This window comes from Podarcis raffonei, chromosome 7 (genome assembly GCF_027172205.1).
Source record: "Podarcis raffonei isolate rPodRaf1 chromosome 7, rPodRaf1.pri, whole genome shotgun sequence".
In the NCBI taxonomy this organism is placed as follows: Eukaryota; Metazoa; Chordata; class Lepidosauria; order Squamata; family Lacertidae; genus Podarcis; species Podarcis raffonei.
Window position 1 is genome coordinate 16,338,109 of NC_070608.1, and position 21,154 is coordinate 16,359,262.

Sequence of the window (21,154 nt, forward strand, 5' to 3'; positions counted from 1 at the left end):
GGGTGTGGAGCACACTCCCCCTCACAGATAAGGCCACAGCTGTCTGAACATCTTGCCCTCTGTCTAACCTTTTGCGGTCTCAGTAGTCTGCCGTGTCCTGTCTGTGACCTTTGTCTCTGAGACCTTTGTCTCTTTTGTCATACATTGTGCAAGGGGAAAATGACGCGGTGGAAACAAGTGCCAAAATAGCTTTGTACCACCCCACGATCTCGGGACTGGAAGGTGTGCAAAGGTCACAGCCCAAAATGTATCTGCCTGGGTTTGCATATTGTGTCAATAAAAGGAGCCTCCACAGAGCTGGCAGGCAGCTTGCTTGCAGCTCACCTGTGCGCAGCTCACCTGCATTATCAACTCCTGCCTCATGTCCTTCACTTCACCCATGCACATCAGCTGGACCTGCTCCGATACCTCTCCAGCTCCCGCAAGGGTGGTGGGGCTGAGTTGACCAGGTGCTCCCATTCCTGGGTACCACTTCTGGGTACCCTGCACTGCACATGTGTGCGGTTGTACGCAAATAGAATCGCATAAACAGGAGTTGCCTGTAGCCCTTTAGTTGTAGTGTTAGAAGTAGTAGAAGAAGATCTGGGGATGTGAAGAGCTGCCTTCTCCCACACAAACAAAACCGAGATAATCTTTTGAGGTCCTTCTGGGAGTCCTTGTCTTCCGAGGTTAGGCAGATGGCATCCAGAGAGACAGTCTTCTTGATTTTTTCGCCTCGTTTCTTGGAAACCTTTCCCCAAGGAAGCTTGCCAGATGCATAACCTCACGTCTCTTCAATGCCAGGCAAATATCTCCTTTCCCAGGCCTTCCAAAATATCTTGTGAATTGCTTTTGTGCTGCTGTTTTCAACATGTTTTAATTTGATCGGTTTTGATCGGTTTTGTCATTTTTGTTTAATGCTGTTTGGTTAGCTGCACTAGGAGATGAAATACTGAAGGATGGAATATATATTGAAAAACAAAGTAAGACATACAAAAGAGACTGATTGTAAGATGATGATTTGACAACACTCAGTTGAATTTATAAAGTGTAAACACAAACCCGTATCTCCCAGACAATTTTCCTGCAAAACGAGAAAGGAAATGAGTGAAAATCAGTTGCAGCTAAAGTACTTTTCATAAATTGAGAAAATTATGTTGGTGGGTTTTTTTGTTTTTTTATGAAATTATGCTTTCTCTTCCTCTTCCCTGTATGGTGGTACCTCGGGTTAAGAACTTAATTCGTTCTGGAGGTCCATTCTTAACCTGAAACTGTTCTTAACCCGAGGTACCACTTTAGCTAATGGGGCCTCCTGCTGCCTCCACGCGATTTCTGTTCTCACCCTGAAGCAAAGTTCTTAACCCGAGGTTCTATTTCTGGGTTAGCGGAGTTTGTAACTTGAAGCATCTGTAACCTGAAGGGTCTGTAACACAAGGTACCACTGTATATCTTACGTGTATGCGAATTTCATTTTTCTTGTTTTTGTAATGTACTCTGGGGAACAAAATAAAACAGTTGAGGGGGAAACAAGCCGTTTAGGAGTTCATCCAACCTGGTGCCCTCCAGAAGTTACACCAAAACTCCCATCAGCCCCAACCAGCATGGTCACTAGTCAGTGATGAAAGGAATTCTAGTCCAATAACATCTGGATGGTGTCAGGTTGGTGAATGCTGTCCTGGGTCTGAATTCTGCATTCTGCCTGGCTCCCTGTAACTTTGCTTCTCACAGTGAGGGAACCACCGGAAGGCCCTCGGCGCTGGACCTCAGCGTCCGGGCTGAATGATGGGGGTGGAGACGCTCCTTCAGGTATACTGGGCCGAGGCCGTTTAGGGTTTTAAAGGTCAACACCAACACTGCAGATCCGTTGTTATTTCTTGCCTCATTTGGAAAGTCAAAGCACCAATGGCTGCCCTAATATCAAGACATCTTTCTCAGACCTTTCTTGGTATCAGAGTGACAAGAGCTGTTCTACTGTGGAACAGTCTCCCTCAGGAGATGGTAGACTCTCCTTTCTTGGAGATTTTTAAGCTGTCATGGTTGAGATTCCTGCATTGCAGAGCGTTGGACTCAATGGTTGGGGTCCCTTTGATCTCTACAGTTCTATGATACTATGTATATATGATTCTATAATAATATAGGCTGCATTTTCACGATCCATTGGAGGACCAACAAGTGGGATGAGGACATACATCACAATTTCTTTTCATCTTAAAGAGCATTAATTGAGATGGGATGGCATGTTCATTGATTATCCCGCTTGCTATAATAATAATTTATTATTTATACCCCGCCCATCTAGCTGGGCCTCCCCAGCCACTCTGGGCGGCTTCCAACGAAGTATTAAAATACAGTAGTCTGTTAAACAGTAAAAGCTTCCCTAAACAGGGCTGCCTTCAGATGTCTTCTAAAAGTCTGGTAGTTCTTCTTCTCTTTCACATCTGGTGGGAGGGCGTTCCACAAGGTGGGCGCCACTACCGAGAAGGCCCTCTGCCTGGTTCCCTGTAACTTGGCTTCTCGCAGTGAGGGAACCGCCAGAAGGCCCTCGGCACTAGACCTCAGTGTCCAGGCAGAACGATGGGGGTGGAGACTCTCCTTCAGGTATACTGGACCGAGGCCGTTTGTTACCTAAATGACCTCTGGTAATTTTTTCCCACCTGCCATTAAACTCTTGAGATGTCTCTGATACCTGTACTTGTAAGAGCTGATTTATTAATTGCCAGCTATATGGAAAAGTCCCAGGGCGAGATCCCTTCTTTTGTTGACTGCTCCGTGAAAAGAGGAATGTCTGCGACTGCACAGAGTCTGGAGCAGCCTTAGGCAACCTGGTGCCCTCCAGATGTTCTGGAATGCTGGCTGGGGTGGATGGAAGTCTTAGTCCAAAATATCTTGAAACATCTTCCCACCTTGGATCAAATCTGTGCTTCCAGGTGTCATAAGAAAGCTGCAGAGATAGTGCAGGATAGTATGCACATCAGAAATGATCTCTTTCAGCTTGTGCCTTCTGGAAGAAGGTACAGGGTTATAAAGACTAGGACTAGCCGCCTGAGAAACAGTTTTTATCCAAATGCAATTTTGGTTTTAAATGCAGTGTAAGGTAGTCTCTGTGGGAGTATATTGTATTTAATTATGGGGTACCAAAGTTTTTAGGGGGCTAACTAGGCTGGGATAGCTGGGATAGCAGGCTTGTTGGTTTTGAATGTCTGATGTAGATTTTTTCAATTTCGTCGTTCTGTATGGGACAATGACAATAAAGATTATCGTATCGTATCGTAAGGCACCAGGTTGACTGCTCTGGAGCGCTGGTGTCTTGGTACAAGGCAAGGCACAGAATAAATATCCCAAGCGGGACAAGACGTCTGCTCTAAATGGCCTTTTTCCTTGTTCTGCCTTTCCAGTCTAATATTGTGAAACTGACCAAGCCGGTGGCGCTGTGGACCCAGCAGGATGTGTGCAAGTGGCTGAAGAAACACTGCCCTAATCAGTATCAAATCTACAGTGAGTCATTCAAACAGCATGACATAACTGGTAAAGTATGAAATATAAAGACCTATTTCACTTGAGTGTGTATTGCTTGTTTCGATTGCTCTTGTTTTGCGAGGGGGCGACATCCGATAAAACTCGTGCTTCATTTTTTTCACCCGGTGCTGAGCGGTGAGGAGGCCGGGAGGGAATCGGCAGCTTTCCCAGCTATGTTATCCGAAGGAGCAATCCGCAGAAAACATACAGTGAGCGAGCCTTGCCGTGATAAAGGATTGTGGTTTTTAATCTATATCTTTTTTGACACATGCCCACCTTGGGGGCCTGGCTTAAGGCTGAAAGGGCATAAATGAAACAAACGGATTCTGCTCCAATAAGACTTTAGAATACAAGAAGCATAGCTTCATATGAGGAGCCCAGTGGAAGAACACAGCCTTTCTATACAGATGCTGCCAACCAAGCCTGACGTGTCTGGAGGTCAGGATATGAGCTTTGAGAGCTCATTGCTCTCTCTTCAAAGAAGAGGCAGACATGGAGAATCTAAATTCAGCTCAGATTAAAATCAGAGCCAGAGGGGAAAGTTCTGGCTTGGTTCCCTCCCAGCCACCCATCCTCTCCAGCACCAGGCCTGAGGGCGTGCCAGAAGCGTGTTGCATGCGGCGCACACAGGACATATCAAGGGGGGACACAGCCCCCCATGCCAGCTGATCAGTTCAGCTTATCTCCCCCTCTCTGTTCATCAAATGATCTAATAATCAGGGAGGGCTCCATATGCATCCCCAACTGGGTACTGGTCTTTGGCCACCCCAGAAACACAGCAAGTTTTCTTTGCTGTTTGCCACCATGGCACAAATTGGTATGGGTGAGGGTCAGTGGCTGAAAAAGAATTGCTTGGGAATCCAGATCATGGTTCTGAACTGTAACTTAGCTGCTCTGAGTTTAAGCCACACTTGGATTAGTTAGATCTGCCCGTGGCCCTGGTGTTGCTGTCAGACCAAACTAAGGCCTCGGGGCTGGATCTGGCCCAATCGCCTTCTAAATCCGGCCCGCGGATGGTCCAGGAATCAGCTTGTTTATACATGAGTAGAATGTGTCCTTTTATTTAAAATGCATCTCTGGGTTATTTGTGGGGCCTGCCTGGTGTTTTTACATGAGTAGAATGTGTGCTTTTATTTAACAATAATTTCTGGGTTATTTGTGGGGCATAGGAATTCGTTCATCCCCCCCAAAAAAATATAGTCCGGCCCCCCACAAGGTCTGAGGGGCAGTGGACTGGCCCCCTGCTGAAAAAGTTTGCTGACCCATGCTATCAGACTTTGCTATCAGACTCAAGGGGGAAACCAATATAAAAACAACACTGAAATGAAACTTGTGCTTAAGCTCTCCTTGCTAATTTTATTTTGTTTTGCCCTCTTGCGTTATTTCAAGTTGTGCAAAAGTATTGCGCGGCGATATTGCAGGAAGTAAAAAGAATTTAATATTTTTGTCAAGTGAAGGCCTGCCTGAAGGAGCCTCTCCACCCCACACTGTTCAGCCCAGATTCCTGCACTTGCAAGGGACTGGATTTGATGACCCTCGTGGCCCCTTCCCAACCTACAACTCTATGTTGCTTCTGCCTCTTTTAAGATCTGTGGGGCAGGGTAGTATTCATCCTCCACCAGGCTCACTTCTCGGTGGTGGCTGGCACGGAAGAGGCGATTGCTCGGCGAGTACATTCCTAAACAATGTATTGCAACAAAGCAGCTGATGTACCATGAGATATAAAATAAGGATAGACTGCTGCTGTGCCCCCCCCAAGTGAGGTTACCCACTGCATTTTTGCATGGTTCTCCAGCTTTCACTGGGAAATCTTAACTGCTTCTGCTCGTTGGATAGGACTGGATCATTTGGGGGGGGGAGGGGTGAAAGTGGCCTTCCTATTTATTTTTTATTTTTTTATTTTGTTTATTATCAATTTCAACCCATAACAAAATATCAAAACATATCATCTTCATTATTTCCCCCCCCACCTCCCCAACAAACCCTCTCCCCTCCCCCAAGACTTCCCTCAGCTCCTTTCTTTGACTTCTCAACACATACTGTTCTCTGCATACTGTAAAATTGTATAAATCCTTATCTACTATATTAACCATCAATAGATTTGTGCATGTTTATTCAAAACCTGCCAAGGAGTCCAGTTAATTTTGTTGTCTTTTTAGATGCAGTGGTACTTAATTCGCTCTGGAGGTCCGTTCTTAACCTGAAACTGTTCTTAACCTGAGGTACTACGTTAGCTAATGGGGCCTCCCGCTGCCGCTGCACCGCCAGAGCATGGTTTCTGTTCTCATCCTAAAGCAAAGTTCTTAACCCGAGGTACTATTTCTGGGTTAGCAGAGTCTGTAACCTGAAGCGTATGTAACCTGAGGTACCACTGTAATTTGTAAAAAGTTCCCACTCTTCTTTGAAGTCACAGTTGTCCTTATCTCGCAGTTTGTATGTCAGTTTAGTCAGTTCTGCATAGTTCATCAATTTCTCTTGCATCAGGACTGGATCATTTAATCATGCAGAATTAAAGTGCCTTTGGGTATTCTGTCTGCTGCATCTCTGGATGATTCCCTGTGCTGCCTGCTTCTAAACAGGACATGCCCAGAACAGTAGGAGAAAATGCAGTTTAGTGGTAGAGCCCTGCTTGAATGCAAAAGGCCCCAGTCTTAGTCCCCTCATTTCCAGTTAACAGGGCCAAGTGGCCAAAGAATGAATTGCCTCTGCCTGAGACTCTGCCAGTCAGAGTAGACAACACTGCATTAGATGATGGTTTTCCCAGTAGTGATGTATGGAAGTGAGATCTGGACCATAAAGAAGGCTGATCGCTGAAGAATTGATGCTTTTGAATTACGGTGCTGGAGGAGACTCTTGAGAGTCCCATGGACTGCAAGAAGATCAAACTTCTCCATTCTGAAGGAAATCAGCCCTGAGTGCTCACTGGAAGGACAGATCCTGAAGCTGAGGCTCCAGTACTTTGGCCACCTCATGAGAAGAGAAGACTCCCTGGAAAAGACCCTGATGTTGGGAAAGATGGAGGGCACAAGGAGAAGGGGACGACAGAGGACGAGATGGTTGGACAGTGTTCTCGAAGCTACCAGCATGAGTTTGGCCAAACTGCGGGAGGCAGTGGAAGACAGGAGTGCCTGGCGTGCTCTGGTCCATGGGGTCACGAAGAGTTGGACACGACTAAACGACTAAACAACAACAGAATATGGCAGTTTTCTGTGTTCTTAACAACTCAAGCAGATGCATGTGAGCTGCTCTCTGGGCAAGTAATTCTAACTCTTTCACCATCTACCTGAGAGCAGGAGCCCTGTTATTTTAGGTGCATCTTCTCCAAAATTTGTGGGAATTTTTTTAAAAAAAAACAACCCAAAATCTCCCAAGCGAATAATTTTATAAACTCATGGGGAAGGTGGTGTTATCGGCTGTGTGCCCACTCTATTGTTACAAATCAGGAGCAAAACCTAACTGGAAAATCTGTGTAGGATTAACATGTCCTTTTGAATAATATGCCAGACAGGGCTTATCCTGCCCCCCCCTTCCCCAATCCGCAGATTCGATGTCATGAGTTCTTACGGTTCATCTGCTGTAGAGGGAGGCAGCAAAACCAGTTTACAAATTTTTAGATTGATAATTTTAAAGCCATGCAACAGTCTTAGTTTGCAAAAGCAAAAACCTTGCGTGATATTTTAAAAAGCATTTTTAACGAGTGAATTAAAAACCAGCGCAACAGGTAAAAAAAGATAATGAATCGCTAACAGTAGCAAGATAGCAGCAAATGTCACTTAGCCATTTAAAAATGCCTCAAATAAGCGGGACGCGGGTGGCGCTGTGGGTTAAATCACAGAGCCTTGGACTTGCCGATCAGAAGGTCGGCGGTTTGAATTCCCATGACGAGATGAGCTCCCGTTGCTCAGTCCCTGTTCCTGCCAACCTAGTAGTTTGAAAGCACGTCAAAGTGCAAGTAGATAAATAGGTACCACTCCAGTGGGAAGGTAAACGGCGTTTCTGTGCGCTGCTCTGGTTCGCCAGAAGCGGCTTAGTCATGCTGGCCACATGACCTGGAAGCTGTACGCCGGCTCCCTCAGCCAATAAAGTGAGATGAGTGCCGCAACCCTCAGAGTCGGCCACGACTGGACCTAATGGTCAGTGGTCCCTTTACCTTTACCAAAAAATCAGCAGGCTTTTGTCTGGTGCCTAAAAGTAATTAAATTTATCACCTGGTACGGCTTTCTGGGGGACACAGCACTGCTGAAAAGCCCTTTCCACAATCTCCAGGTATCTCCACCATCAGAGATCAGGCTACTCCATGGTTGGACGCAGCAATGCTTCTGAATACCAGTTCCTGGAAACCGCAGGAGGGTAGAGTGCTCTTGTGTTTGGAAACTTCTTGCCCCACGGGCATCTGGGCAGCCACTGTGCTCTCCTTATGGTCTCGTGCCTTAGGGATGTGAGTGATGATCTTACCAATAGGACAGGCTCATGTGGAAGATGATCGACCTTAAGGTCCATGAACAACCATAGTTTAGAGGTCACGGGCTCTAAGGAAGTCAGACTATCCTCCATCAGGGCCAGGGCCTTCTCAGTGATGGCTCCGACCTGGTGGAATGCTCTGCCCCATGAGACTAGGGCCCTTCAGGATTTAACCTCCTTCTGTCGGGCCTGTAAGACAAAGCTATTCCGTCTGGCCTTTAATTTGAATTCAGCCTGATCTTTTATTTCCCTTCCCTTCCCCTTTTATGAAGATCACCTGCTCTGAGACCCCACAGCTAATTCTCCCCTGGCCTCCTCGCTGGCCCAAGTAGGACCAATTCAGCCAGCTAGCCCTGGGGATTATCTAATGCTCATTTCCCCTAAATTTGATTTTTATTGTTATTCATGTTTTTATACTGTATTTTATGCTGTTTTTATAATTAAGTGTTTTAAATTAGTTGTTAGCTGCCCTGAGCCCGGTTTTTGAACCGGGAAGGGTGGGGTATAAATAAAAATTTATTATTATTATTTATTATTTGGTGTCTGTGTCCCAATTCGTAGAAGACCCTAAATCAGGAGTGGGGTACTTGTCACTCCCCTGATGTCGCTGAACTACAAAGCTGACATCTTTCCTGACCAACTACCCTACCAGCTGGCTCTGGTGTAGGTTAGAGTCTGGCAACACCTAGAGAGCCACATGTTTCTCCACTCCTTCATTAGGGTCTTCTATGAATTCCATGGTAATCTGCACATTAAGAGAAACCCTCTCGAAATGCTTATTTAAATGAATGTTCGCAATGTCTATACTGTGGAGAACTCTATAGCAACATTCCGGGAAGGGCAAATGATGAAGATTTGTTTTAAAATGACTGCGGATACACATCTTGGAACCCGAGCCACTTCTTCCACATTTGCCTCAAAACTTCTCAATGGCCGCTTTCTCAGTGAAGTTGGTGCACCAATTTTATATATGGACTAAGTAGGAGAGAAGGAATAAAAGCAGGGGTCAGTAGACTTTTTCAGCAGGGGGCCGATCCACTGACCCTCAGACCTTGTGGGGGGCCGGACTATATTTTGAAAAAGTAATAATGAACAAATTCCTATGCCTCAACATAACCCAGAGAAGCATTTTAAATAAAAGGACACATTCTACTCATGTAAAAACATGCTGATTCCCGGACCATCCGCGGGCCAGATTTAGAAGGCGAATGGGCCGGATCCGGCCCCCGGGCCTTAGTTTGCCTACCCATTGATTAAAGGTTTGTTTCCCCTGCGCCTCGGTCGCAATGGGCTTCCCAGAAGGATGCTTTTGAAGACTTGCAGTAACTTTCCGTTCCTCAAGGGGGAGCTTGTGCACAAATTACTATGCCGTTTTCAATTTTTGTGTGACTGTAATGGGATCCTGCCTGTGAGAATGGATTGAAATTATTCAGGAGAGCTATAATTTGATACAGCAGATGCTTTTTTTAACAGCACAACTATAAAAACAACGTTTTGTGTTCCAACCAAGAGACACGTTTTATTACATTTGCCATTGTAGTTAAGCGTGCGTGCTCAGATTTTTGGTCACTTCCAGTTCTTGCCTCTACCCCTCCCCCAACCCCCCAAATTTATTCTTAACTTGTAATTTATTTGGCTAGAAAACACTGCTCTGGGTCTAAAAGTTTCTGGCAGGGAGTGAAAAAGTTAAACTTGCCCTCCCTGCTTCTCAGGCTACCCACCCCCCACCCCTAATATTTATAAATGCATATTTAAAACATGCATTCACACAATTCTCTGGCTGATTTAAAAATTGGCCATTTTTATTGTGCGCAAAAAAAAGGGGGGGGGAAGGAAAATAGATTCCGGTTGGAGAAGGCAGGCTGTTTTCTCGGTTAATCATCCATTATCCCCTCTTTGTTGTGGGAAAGTTGTAGCTTATAAACAGCTCGTTGAAAATGTAACAAGAGAGGAAGTATTGCAGATGGGGAATTCGCTATGATCTTGCAAAAGCAGAAACCCCACCATGCCGTTAAATGAATCCTTTGCCTTGCTAGCTGAAAGGCAGGCTCTGCAAATGCAGCCGCTCATTTGGGAAAAAAAAGAGCACATCAAGGGCAATATATTCAGCACTGAGCGCAACACACTGGAATATTTTGCCATAACTCTTTTCAAGCTTTCCTGCCATCAGGAGGGCTAAAAGCTGCTTGACGAAAGGTGTGATTTCTCGGAGTTTTAACAAGAACATATAACCCGTATAGGATAAGCACACTTCCCAGTTTTTAAGTTCTGCTGGGGCAAGCAGATAGCCCAGTGGGGCTTCAGGGAAGAGCCATAGATCACTGGCTAAGCATTGATTTTTGATTATTTAATTTCTATACCACGTAATATATTAAAAATATATCCAAGAAGTGCACCAAAAAACCCCCGGAAGCAGCAACAAACAAATGAAATATTACAAAAACACACAATTGCATATAAAAACCCTACATTCATACAAAGTTACTAATATATATAAATCAATAGCAATTCATTTTCCTTCCTCTCAGCCTCTGGGCTCTCCCCCAGGGTCCAAACAAACTCTCAGTTCACCCACAAAAGTCTCACAAGGAGAAGAGTTCCTGAAAAAGGCAGACATCACCCTAGTCCAGGGTTCCTCAAACTTGGGTCTCCAGCTGTTGTTGGACTCCAACTCCCATCATCCCTAGCTAGCAGGACTAGTGGTCAGGGATGATGGGAACTGTAGTCTAAAAACAACTGGCGATCCAAGTTTGGAAACCCTGCCCTAGTCTTTTGCTCCAGACTTGCATTTTATGGTCAGGCTGAAGGCAGATAGTTCTTCCTCTGGCTGCCCATAGCTGTGTCCCGTTCAGTTGCACTGCAAACCCAGCTTTGGGTGCAACAGGTTTGTTGAGTTTCCCAGGGGGTCCAGAGGATGGGAAGAGGGGCCCTCTCCACTCACAGCTCTTCCTTCACCCTCTGTCCACTATTCCTCCTCCAGTTGCTTTGTAACCCAGTAGAAGCCAGCTTCCTATGTTCCTACATTGGAGGTCCAGCTCCGAGGGTCTTCTGGCGGTTCCTTCACTGTGAGAAGTGAGGTTGCGGGGAGATATTTATTTTCCCGATCCTAGGACAGAGAAGGGCGATCTGCATCCAAGAATATCACCTTTGAGCTAACTTGAAATGTGTCACAACATCCACGTGTATTACGCTCTATGTGGGGCTGCCTTTGAAGGTGACCCAGAAACTACAACTCTCCACCCCCATCGTTCAGCCTGGACACTGAGGTCCAGCTCCGAGGGCCTTCTGGCGATTCCCTCCCTGCGAGAAGTGAGGTTACAGGGAACCAGGCAGAGGGCCTTCTCAGTAGTGGCACCCTCCCTGTGGAACGCCCTCCCACCAGATGTCAAGGAAGTAAACAACTACAGTGGTACCTCAGGTTACAGATGCTTCAGGTTTCAGACTCCACTAACCCAGAAATAGTACCTCAGGTTAAGAACTTTGCTTCAGGATGAGAACAGAAATTATGTGGTGGCGGCGTGGCGGCAGCAGGAGGCCCTATTAGCTAAAGTGGTACCTCAGGTTAAGAACAGTTTCAGGTTAAGAACTGACCTCCAGAACGAATTAAGTTCTTAACCTGAGGTACCACTGTATCTGACTTTTAGAAGACACCCAAAGTCAGCCCTGTTTAGGGAAGTTTTTAATGTTTAATGTTTTATTGTGTTTTTAATATACTGTTGGGAGCTGCCCAGAGTGGCTGGGGTGGCCCAGCCAGATGGGCGGGGTATAAGTAATAAATGATGATGATGATGATGAAGGACTTTAACTCATTTGCATCCAGGAGCTCCCAGGTTCAATCCCCAGCATCTCCAGTTAGGGTTCGGAAAAGCACCCTTCATGCCTGGAGGCATACTCCATTGTCTCTCGAGACAGATGCTGACAACGGCAAGGCCTTTGGCCATTCTGGCTGTGGTTGATGTGACCTGGAGTCCAACCACATGTGAAGGCTCACCAGTTCCCCATTTGGGCACTCAGGTTTAGAGATTTCCTTAAAAAGTTACCTCATCAACATACAACATACACACGTTGCAAAACAGGAACCAAAAAGCAACTATCTTTTGTATATCACTTAATAATTTTTAGGATGTTAAGCACTCTACAATTTTTAAAAAACTAAAAATGATAAAATAAACAAGAACTGACCAAACTGCGGGAGGCAGTAGAAGACAGGAGTGCCTGGCGTGCTCTGGTCCATGGGGACACAAAGAGTCGGACACGACTAAACGACTAAACGACTAAACAACAACAAACAAGAACAGCCCAAACAACTTCACCTTCCCCCCATCAACTGCCTACCTTTTTTGACTTAAAGTTCTACCTTTTGGAAAGGGCATCTTTAGATGTGAAAACAGCTCAGCTGTAGGGGAGTTCAGGGGTGTGGGGTGTGGAGAAGTTTTATTTCCCCCCCCTCATGAAATCTTCAAGGAAGGGACAGGATTCAGTTTCCGTCTGTCTTGCTCACGCTTTACCTCTCCTGACATCCGAAAATCCGCAACCAGCAAACGCTCAGGCACTATAACTGATGTGCCCCTGACAACTACCAATCTATATCTGATAAGAGAAATCCAACAAAACAAAAAGCAAGTCTTGAAATACTCCCAGAGAAGCGAAGCTGTATAAGAATACATATTTTCATTGGCAAAGACAATCAGGTCTTTGCCGGGAAGGATGGGCAGGAAAAAAAGTGTTTTCGAGAGGTAATGTAAGGGTTTGTAGTAGTATATTTATTTTGGTCCATGACCTGCGGTAGAGAAGTTGATGAGCCCCATCTGCCCCAAAGACGTACGCTGATGGGAGAGGGGGTTATCGGTTTGTGGAGGGGAGATTGCTGGTTTGTTGTCGTTCTTATTTCTACTATGTATTTTGTGGTTTTTATATTGCAATTTTATGTTGTGAACCAACCTGAGAGGTGCGGTATACAAAGGGCGGTATACAAATTTTAAAAAGAATAATGATAAGTACAGTCCTGTAGCACTGAAAGCCACAGGTTTCCCCCCCTCCCCTCCCCGCTGTACAGGTAGAAAACTATATTTTCCAACAGTAACCACACACCCCCAGTGAAACATGTCTTTCATTTTGGCGAGTTCTGTGCAGGACAGGGGCTGAAACGTCGTGCACGTGGAAGGATGTATGGAGGAAGGGAGAGCACAGAATCATCTAGTCCCATCCTCTGCAATGCAGGAATCTCAGCTAAAGTATCCATGGCAGATGGCCGTGGTCAAGGAGGCTGAACCTTGTCTACGTCTGGTTGTGCTTAGCTGATTTGGTTTATTTTATTATCCTCCAAGGAGCTCAAGCTGCTGTGCGTGGTTCTCCTACCTCCGCCTTCCCCATTTCATCCTTACAACAACCCTGCGATGTAGTAATAATAATAATAATTTATTATTTGTACCCCGCCCATCTGGCTGGGTTTTCCCAGCCACTCTGGGTAGCTTCCAACAAAGAACAAAAATACACTAAAATGTCACACATTAAAAACTTCCCTGAACAGGGCATCCTTCAGATGTTTTCTGAATGCGTTTATAATAATATATTAGAATAGAATAGAATAGAATAGAATAGAATAGAATAGAATAATAATAATTTATTATTTATACCCCACCCATCTGGCTGGGTTTCCCCAGCCACTCTGGGCGGCTTCCAACAAAGTATTATAATACAGTAGTCTGTTAAACATTAAAAGCTTCCCTAAACAGGGCTGCCTTCAGATACCTTCTAAAAGTCTGGTAGTTGCTTTTCTCTTTGACATCTGATGGGAGGGCGTTCCACAGGGCGGGTGCCACCACCGAGAAGGCCCTTCTGCCTGGTTCCCTGTAGCTTTGCTTCTCTCAGAGAGGGAACCGCCAGAAGGCCCTCGGCTCTGGATCTCAGTGTCTGGGTAGAATGATGCGGGTGGAGACGCTCCTTCAGGTATACTGGACTGAGGCCATTTAGGGCTTTAAAGGTCAACACCAACACTTTGAATTGTGCTCAGAAACGTACTGGGAGCCCATGGAAGTCTTTCAAGACTGGTGTTATATGGTCTCGGCTAAGAGACAGTGACTGGCCCAAGGTCACCCAGTGAGCTTCATGGCTGAGTGGGAATTCGAACCCTGCTCTCCCAGGTCATAGCCCAACCTAATAACCATTATGCCACACACTGGCTTAGTTGACACTCTTTCTCATAATGCTTAGGGCATGGGTAGGCAAACTAGGGGCCGGATCTGGCCCAATCGCCTTCTAAATCCGGCCCGCGGATGGTCCTGGAACCAGCATGTTTTTACATCAGTAGAATGTGTCCTTTTATTTAAAATGCATCTCTGGGTTATTTGTGGGGCATAGGAATTCATTCATTATTTTTTTTCTTCAGAATATAGTCCGGCCCACCACAAGGCCTGAGGGACAGTGGACCAGCCCCCTGCTGAAAAAGTTTGCTGACCCCTGACTTAGGGCCGTTTAGTCCAGGAGAATAGTGGGAGATTGAGTACAGTCATACCTCAGGTTATAGCCGCTTCAGGTTGCATTTTTTTGGGTTATGGACCACTGAAACCCAGAAGTACCGGAATGGGTTACTTCCGGGTTTTGGCGGTCGTGCATATGCAGAAGCGCTAAATTGCACTTTGCGCATGCACTGAATTGCAACCCGCAGACGTGGGTTGCGAACGCTGCGGGTTGCGAACGTGCAACTTCATGGATCGCGTTCGCAACCCGAGCGTCAACTGTATAGGAAAATCTGAAGTGCTTCATCACACAGTGCCTGGTTAAACTATGAAATTAGATTTCGCAAGAAGCGGTGAGTCAGCACATCATGCCAAGTTCTTTGGGGCACTAGAATGTATTAGTGTGTCAGCACTTTTCATTATTCCCCGCCCTTGTTAAATTTAAGCAATGCAAGGGAAGTATTGCCTATAATTTTTTACAAGTATTCCAATGAAAACGTCTATGTAATGCAGCATTTAAAGCACAAAGAAGTGTGTGTGCTTTAGTTTTCCCCACACTTCGGTGTTTCCCAAGCAATAACGGACTTCCTCAGGAGTTTGTGGGCTCTCCTTCGTTAGTGGCTTTCAAGCAGAGGTTGGATGGCCATCTGTCATGGATGCTTTAGCTGAGATTCCTGCATTTCAGCGGTTTGGTCTAGATGACCCTCAGGGTCCCTTCTGACTCTACAAATCTGTGGTTCTATGTGCTCCTTATAGCACCAACATAAGCTCCACATATCCCATCTAGAACAAAACTGCCTCTCTCTGGAGAAAAATATTTGCGTATGCATTATGTAATGTCTCTGCTAAGCAACTTCTATTACTTATTACTGCTCGCTTTTCTACTGCTGACTTGCAGAAATTGTTAGGCAGTGTGCTGGAACGGTACAATCACCCATCTAGCAAAAAGCAAAATGCAGTAAACTACAGTTAAATTGCCCTTTTTTTTCTTTTCTTTTTTAACAGAAAGAAAGAAAGAAAAGCTCTCTAGTGCACAAATAGCGTTTTATACCTTGGAAATTTCTCAGAACGGCTATGCAGAACTTTCCAATCTGATCTGGCTTATCTATTCAAACCTGTAGTTAAGGCCTCTTGCATGGGAGAGGAACGAGGTGATGCTGATAGCATCGTGCTTTAAACAGGCACTGAAGGACTTTCCTCGAGACAGTAAAATGCAATTAATTCCCCAAGAGTTGCTAGAGGTATCAGGGTGTGGATGGCCGTGCTGCCAGGGCTGGATTCACACAGCGATGTCTTGGATCTGCTCCAGGGCTCAGGGCAACAGGAAAGTTGATCCAGCAATGTCGGCGTGGGCAGATCCCAGCATGGGTGTTGTTTAGTGGTGCACCAGCTCAGTCAGGCTGAGACACTGGCGAGACAGCAGCAGCTGTCTCTAAAGTCAAATGGACATCAGGAATCAGGGACTTGGGCCAAGGCCAGGGGAGCTGGACAACAAAATATCATGCAGAATAAAAGAGGGGGGAGAAATGTAGAAGGGCACCATCCCACAGTCATTCCACCTGCAGGCAGGTTCTGTAGGGGCAAGCCAGGGGGGAACAGAGTAAGCGGACCACTCTATGGGCAAGCAATGCTCAGATTACTGGGAAAGCCCAGCCATCTGAGCTACTGTGTTTAGAACACCATATTGCAGGGGTCCCCAAACTAAGGTCCGCGGGCCGGATAAGACCCAAGGGACTCGTTTATCTTGACAACCTCTGCTGCCGCCGCCCACTCTTACCAGCACTGCACTGCTCGGCTGCCCACTTCCGGGTCAGAGAAGCACTGGAAATAGCTTGTGTGCGTGCCCAAGCGTTATTTCTGGTGCACATCCGGGTTGGAGGAGGCCCGTGCACATGTGCACAAGCTATTTCCGGTGCTCCTCCGACCCGGAAGTGTGCTGGAAACAGCGTGTGCACACGCGTATGGGCACACGCTCCTCCGGCCCACTGCGCAATTGGCGCTGGAGACACCAGCCTGTTTGCTGACCACTGCCATAGAGGCTATGATTTGATAGGATGGGAGCTTTCATTAAGGGGTGACAACCCTTTAATTTAGGGGCCCTCTTTCCCCCTGCCTCCAGTCCCATGGTTCAAGCACTGGGTAGAGAATGGCCAATAGACTAGGTGGGATGCAGAAGGAATGCAGGTTCAGAGATGGTAGAAGCAGAGCAAGGCATGGAATGCTCATTCATTCGTTCCATTTGTATTCCATGTTTACTCGAAGTGGCATATGCGATTTCTACCTTCCTTTTGTTATCTTGACAACAACCCTGTAGCTCAGTTGGTAGAGCATGAGACTCTTGATCTCAGGGTTGTGGGTCCAAGCCCAATGTTGGGTGAAAGACTCCTGGATTGCAGGTCCCTTCCAACTCTATGATTCTATGAACCCTGGTCTCCAAGATCCTAGTCCGAAATGCTCCTAGTCTCTTCCTCCTCGCTTTTATGGCAGCTGCTGGGAACAGGACCCACAGAGCAAACTCAGAAGCTGAAGAGGGCTCAAATCAGTCTGCTTACGATTTGAGCAGGGCAGTGCTCAAAAGGAGCAATTCCTAGCTGGAGACAGAGTTTACTGGTCAAACACCCCTAAACCCCAATAGCAGAGTGACAGCAGCCTTATCTCTGTATTTTCTTTTTTTTTTCATTAAATATTTATTAGCATTTTCAAAAATTAAACAAGAGCAAAAAATAAACAAAACAAAAGAAAGATACAAAAATACATAACAAAATTAAACAACAACAAAAAAAAGAAAAAATAGAGAAGAAACACATAAAATTATTCATACTTATTGTTCTTAACCTTATTTCTCAGACCTCCTCACACCTCCCCTTCTTGTATTCCAATTTAAATTATCAGTTCAGCAAGTCCTTAACTTATTTCTTTACCTTAATTTATACATTTATTCTAACATACCATTATTTTACTTTGCTTCTTTTTTTCCATTTCCTCCATTTATTTTTTACAATCTTATTTTCAATTAATTTAAAAAAGAAGAAACCAATTTTACCTTATTAAAAACACACATCAATACTTATACCTCATTAATTGTTCTTAAACCTTTTTCCTAAAGTCGACCAAAATTTCCCTTCCACGATTTACCCAATTTCCTTACCACTAATTAAAAATGAAAAGAAGAACAAATTATCCTTATGTACCCTTTGGATTCCCAACCTCCACCCGCCCTTTTTCCCGGTTCCAGTCCCCAACCAATGTCCATCAGTCTTTATGTTATTTATTTAGCCTGGAGACCTCACGTCCGAGGCCCTTTTATCTCTCTCAGTTCCTTTCTGCCGGTCTCTTTGATGGTCCTTAATGTTAAACCCCAGGTCTCGGAGGAGGTCCGGCCCAGCAGAATCCTTGTTGCTTCCAGCCAGTCTTCCATACTTGAACGCAAAGCCTATGGGGGGCTCCAACTCTTGTTTCAGATTTCTTACAGATCCAGGTGTCCCCAAGGCTCCAGCTTTCACCTTCCGCTGATTTATAAACTCCCATTCAGACCAGGCTTTCCACATCCAATTTTTATTGTCCTTTTTTATCATCATGTCAGGCCTCATATTATAACTCTCCTTTAACTCCTGCACATCTCCTGCTTCTCCTTCATTTTCTTCAAAGACAGCACCTTGCTCCATCATTTCTGCACTTTCAGTTTCATTTACTTGTTCAGTTAAGTAGGCTTCCTGTTTCAAGTCCTTATCAGGCTCAAAACTGTTGTTCACTGTCCAGTGTAGTAGTGATATCTTTGTAGACATAACATTGTATTCATCTTTCAAGTTTCCCAAGAGAGCGAGTGTTCTATCCAGTTCTGCTTGAAATTTACGTACTCCAGCCATTTTTGTAATGTAGTATCCCTATTACCCCTCTAGGGGGATTTTAGTTCCTTAATATTCCTTTCAGCTCAAAACCAAAAGTCCAGTTAATTTGTATCAGCCCTCGTTATTTTCAAATAATGCAACAAAAACAGCAGAAACAATGTTCTCTTTTTCCAGCTGGCAACTAGCTGACTCGCAGCTCTCTTGACAGCTGTCAAAATCTTCCATGCAACAGACTTTCTCTTAGAACGTTCCCGGGTCTCGGGGGGGGGGGTGAAATTTCAGTCCCCAAATTCTTTTTATCCTCCAGTAGATCCTTATAATGTCAAAACCGTGAAATCAAGATCTTTTCACTAAAAAACAGGTTCTCTCGACCTTAGTTGCCCAGTCCTTTGCTTTAAATTGTTTACAAAGAGGGGGGGTGACTTCCTTTTTAGCCCCTTCCCGCTCGTTCCAAATCCAGAATTAAGTTTTTTAACATTCCAATCTCCGTATTACTCACGGGTTTATATTTTAGAGTCCAGTCGGTCTTGGAAGAAGTTGGCGCTCTCTGTCTATGGCTTGCGGCTTCACTCCGTAGGCGAGGGAGTACTCTCAGCACCACGCCTCACCCTGCCTCCGTTCCGAAGCCTTTAAAAAGGCTCCGGCGCGGATTGGGGGGGCGCAAATGGTGCCCGCCGAGTCTCTGTGTTCACAGGCATCCGCGCCTGTGATTTTAAGGGTCCCCGCTTCGCCGCAGCGGCCAGACCCAGACGCTACGGAGCCGATTCCCTCCGGAGCTCGGAGGGAATCCGCCATTAAACAATGGCGCCAACCCGGAAGTCCTTATCTCTGTATTTTCTGCCATGAAATAGTTAGTTGCTAAAGTGGTGTTTTATTTTGTATTTATTGAGACTCAGCAGTGTTTCTCTATGAGTTTGAGTACGCAAAGCATCTATAGCTGTTGATCTTAGATTGGATCAAATTCCCAAAGGTCGGGTATCTGAAGTTTCGCTGGAGGTAAATTAAATTCTGCCAATGCAATTTTCCTCTCTGGGAAGATGTTTGTAGTGATCGAAAACTACCCCATGTTGCTATACGGGTTGAAGAATTGACTAAGCAATAAAGCTGAGGTTACTAATCCATCCCTTTCTGTTCATCGCATTTTCATTCTTCCTGTAGAAGCAAGTCTTAGCAGTTGAAAGTAATATTAAAGGATGCTAAGGAGTTTGAGTTAATGTACTGTATGGCTCAACCTTTTAATTCACTACAGTTTGCCAAGTTTGCAACCAGCTCTGCCCTGGTCATGTCGTGGCTTGACTACTGCAATGTTCTCTACTTGGGGCTGCCTTTAAAAGTAGCTTGGACTTGGTCTAGAATTTGGCTGCCGGAGTTTTGATAGGGGTGAGGGAATCAGCTTCCATAACACCACAACTGTACCACTGGCACTGGCTCCTGGTCTATTCCTGAAATGATTTTAACATTCAAAGCCTTAAATTGATATTCAGTAAACTTTTAGTGTTCAAACTGCCTTCAGTGGCTACTGCCTAGCAATGTGGGCCCAGAACTTGCCGATCAGAAGGTCAGCAGTTCGAATCCCCACGACGGGGTGAGCTCCCGTTGCTCGGTCCCTGCTCCTGCCAACCTATCAGTTTGAAAGCACTCAAAGTGCAAGTAGATAAATAGGTACCGCTCCAGCGAGAAGGTAAATGGCGTTTCCATGTGCTGCTCTGCTTTGCCAGAAGGTGCTTAGTCATGCTGGCCACATGACCCGGAAGCTGTACGCTGACTCCCTCGTCCAATAAAGTGAGATACGCGCCGCAGCCCCAGAGTCAGCCACGACTGGACCTAATGGTCAGGGGTCCCTTTACCTTTACCCTTAAACTTTTAGTGTTCAAACTGCCTTCAGTGGCTACTGCCCAGCAATGTGGGCCCAGAAATAGTTTAAATAAATAAAAGAACACTGTAAACGAATGCATTTCCTAAAGAGCACAAAATAGGACGTAAAAATTGCACTCTGGAACTGGATGCATTTATGATTCCCAGTTCCCGTGTGAAATATAGCCCTCTTCATGCATTGTTCATAAGTGTGGGGTTAGGGGATGTGGAGCTGCACATTTAACCCTGTCCCCAAGTTCTGCATTGGGCACAAAACATCTGTATGAAGTGTAGAAGTGAAGATGATCATGGCAACAGGGCAAACAGTGGATGTGGCATCGGGGCAGAGCTAAACCACCCTCATCGTTCTGCCCGGACAGTGAGGTCCAGCGCCGAGGGCCTTCTGGTGGTTCCCTCACTGCGAGAAGCCAAGTTACAGGGAACCAGGCAGAGGGCCTTCTCCGTAGTGGCACCCGCCCTGTGGAACGTCCTCCCACCAGATGTCAAAGAGAAAAACAAGTACCAGACTTTTAGAAGGTATCTGAAGGCAGCCCTCTTTAGGGAAGCTTTTAATGTTTAACAGACTACTGTATTTTAATACTTTGTTGGAAGCCGCCCAGAGTGGCTAGGGAAACCCAGCCAGATGGGCGGGGTACAAATAATAAATTATTATTATATTATATTATTATAAACGCATGACACCACAGAGTCTGCCACCACCTTTGCCCTCGTTATGCAAGTAATGTGCGAAGGGTTCTTATGAGTTGGCGGTTTCTGGAAGTTCATCGGTGCCTGTCCGTAAAACAGAAAGTGTGTAGATTATTCGGTTCAGCTTGATTGGCACTTACCGTATTTGAGAGTTTGATTCTCCCTGATCTTAGTTGCTATCTCCATATGAACTGACTCAGACTCTGCAATAATCATCTGAGGCCTTTTTTCGTGTGCCTCCTTCACGAGAGGTCTGGAGGGTGGCAACACGACAACGGGCCTTTTCTGTGGTGGCCCCCTGTTTTTGGAATGTTCTCCCCAGGGTGGCTC

At 45.6% G+C, this 21,154-nt stretch overlaps 1 protein-coding gene across 3 annotated transcripts in view; it reads left to right on the forward strand.

Annotated features, from left to right (window-relative positions):
- The window catches only part of SAMD12 (sterile alpha motif domain containing 12), a 202,676-nt gene that overhangs the window by 49,620 nt on the left and 131,902 nt on the right, over positions 1-21,154 (forward strand). For 2 of the 3 annotated variants that reach the window (XM_053395393.1, XM_053395392.1), the window contains exon 3: positions 3,375-3,504. In XM_053395393.1, the coding sequence (XP_053251368.1) occupies positions 3,375-3,504 (130 nt within the window). The remainder of the gene's footprint in view (positions 1-3,374; positions 3,505-21,154) is intronic. The other variant, XM_053395394.1, reaches the window with a different exon arrangement.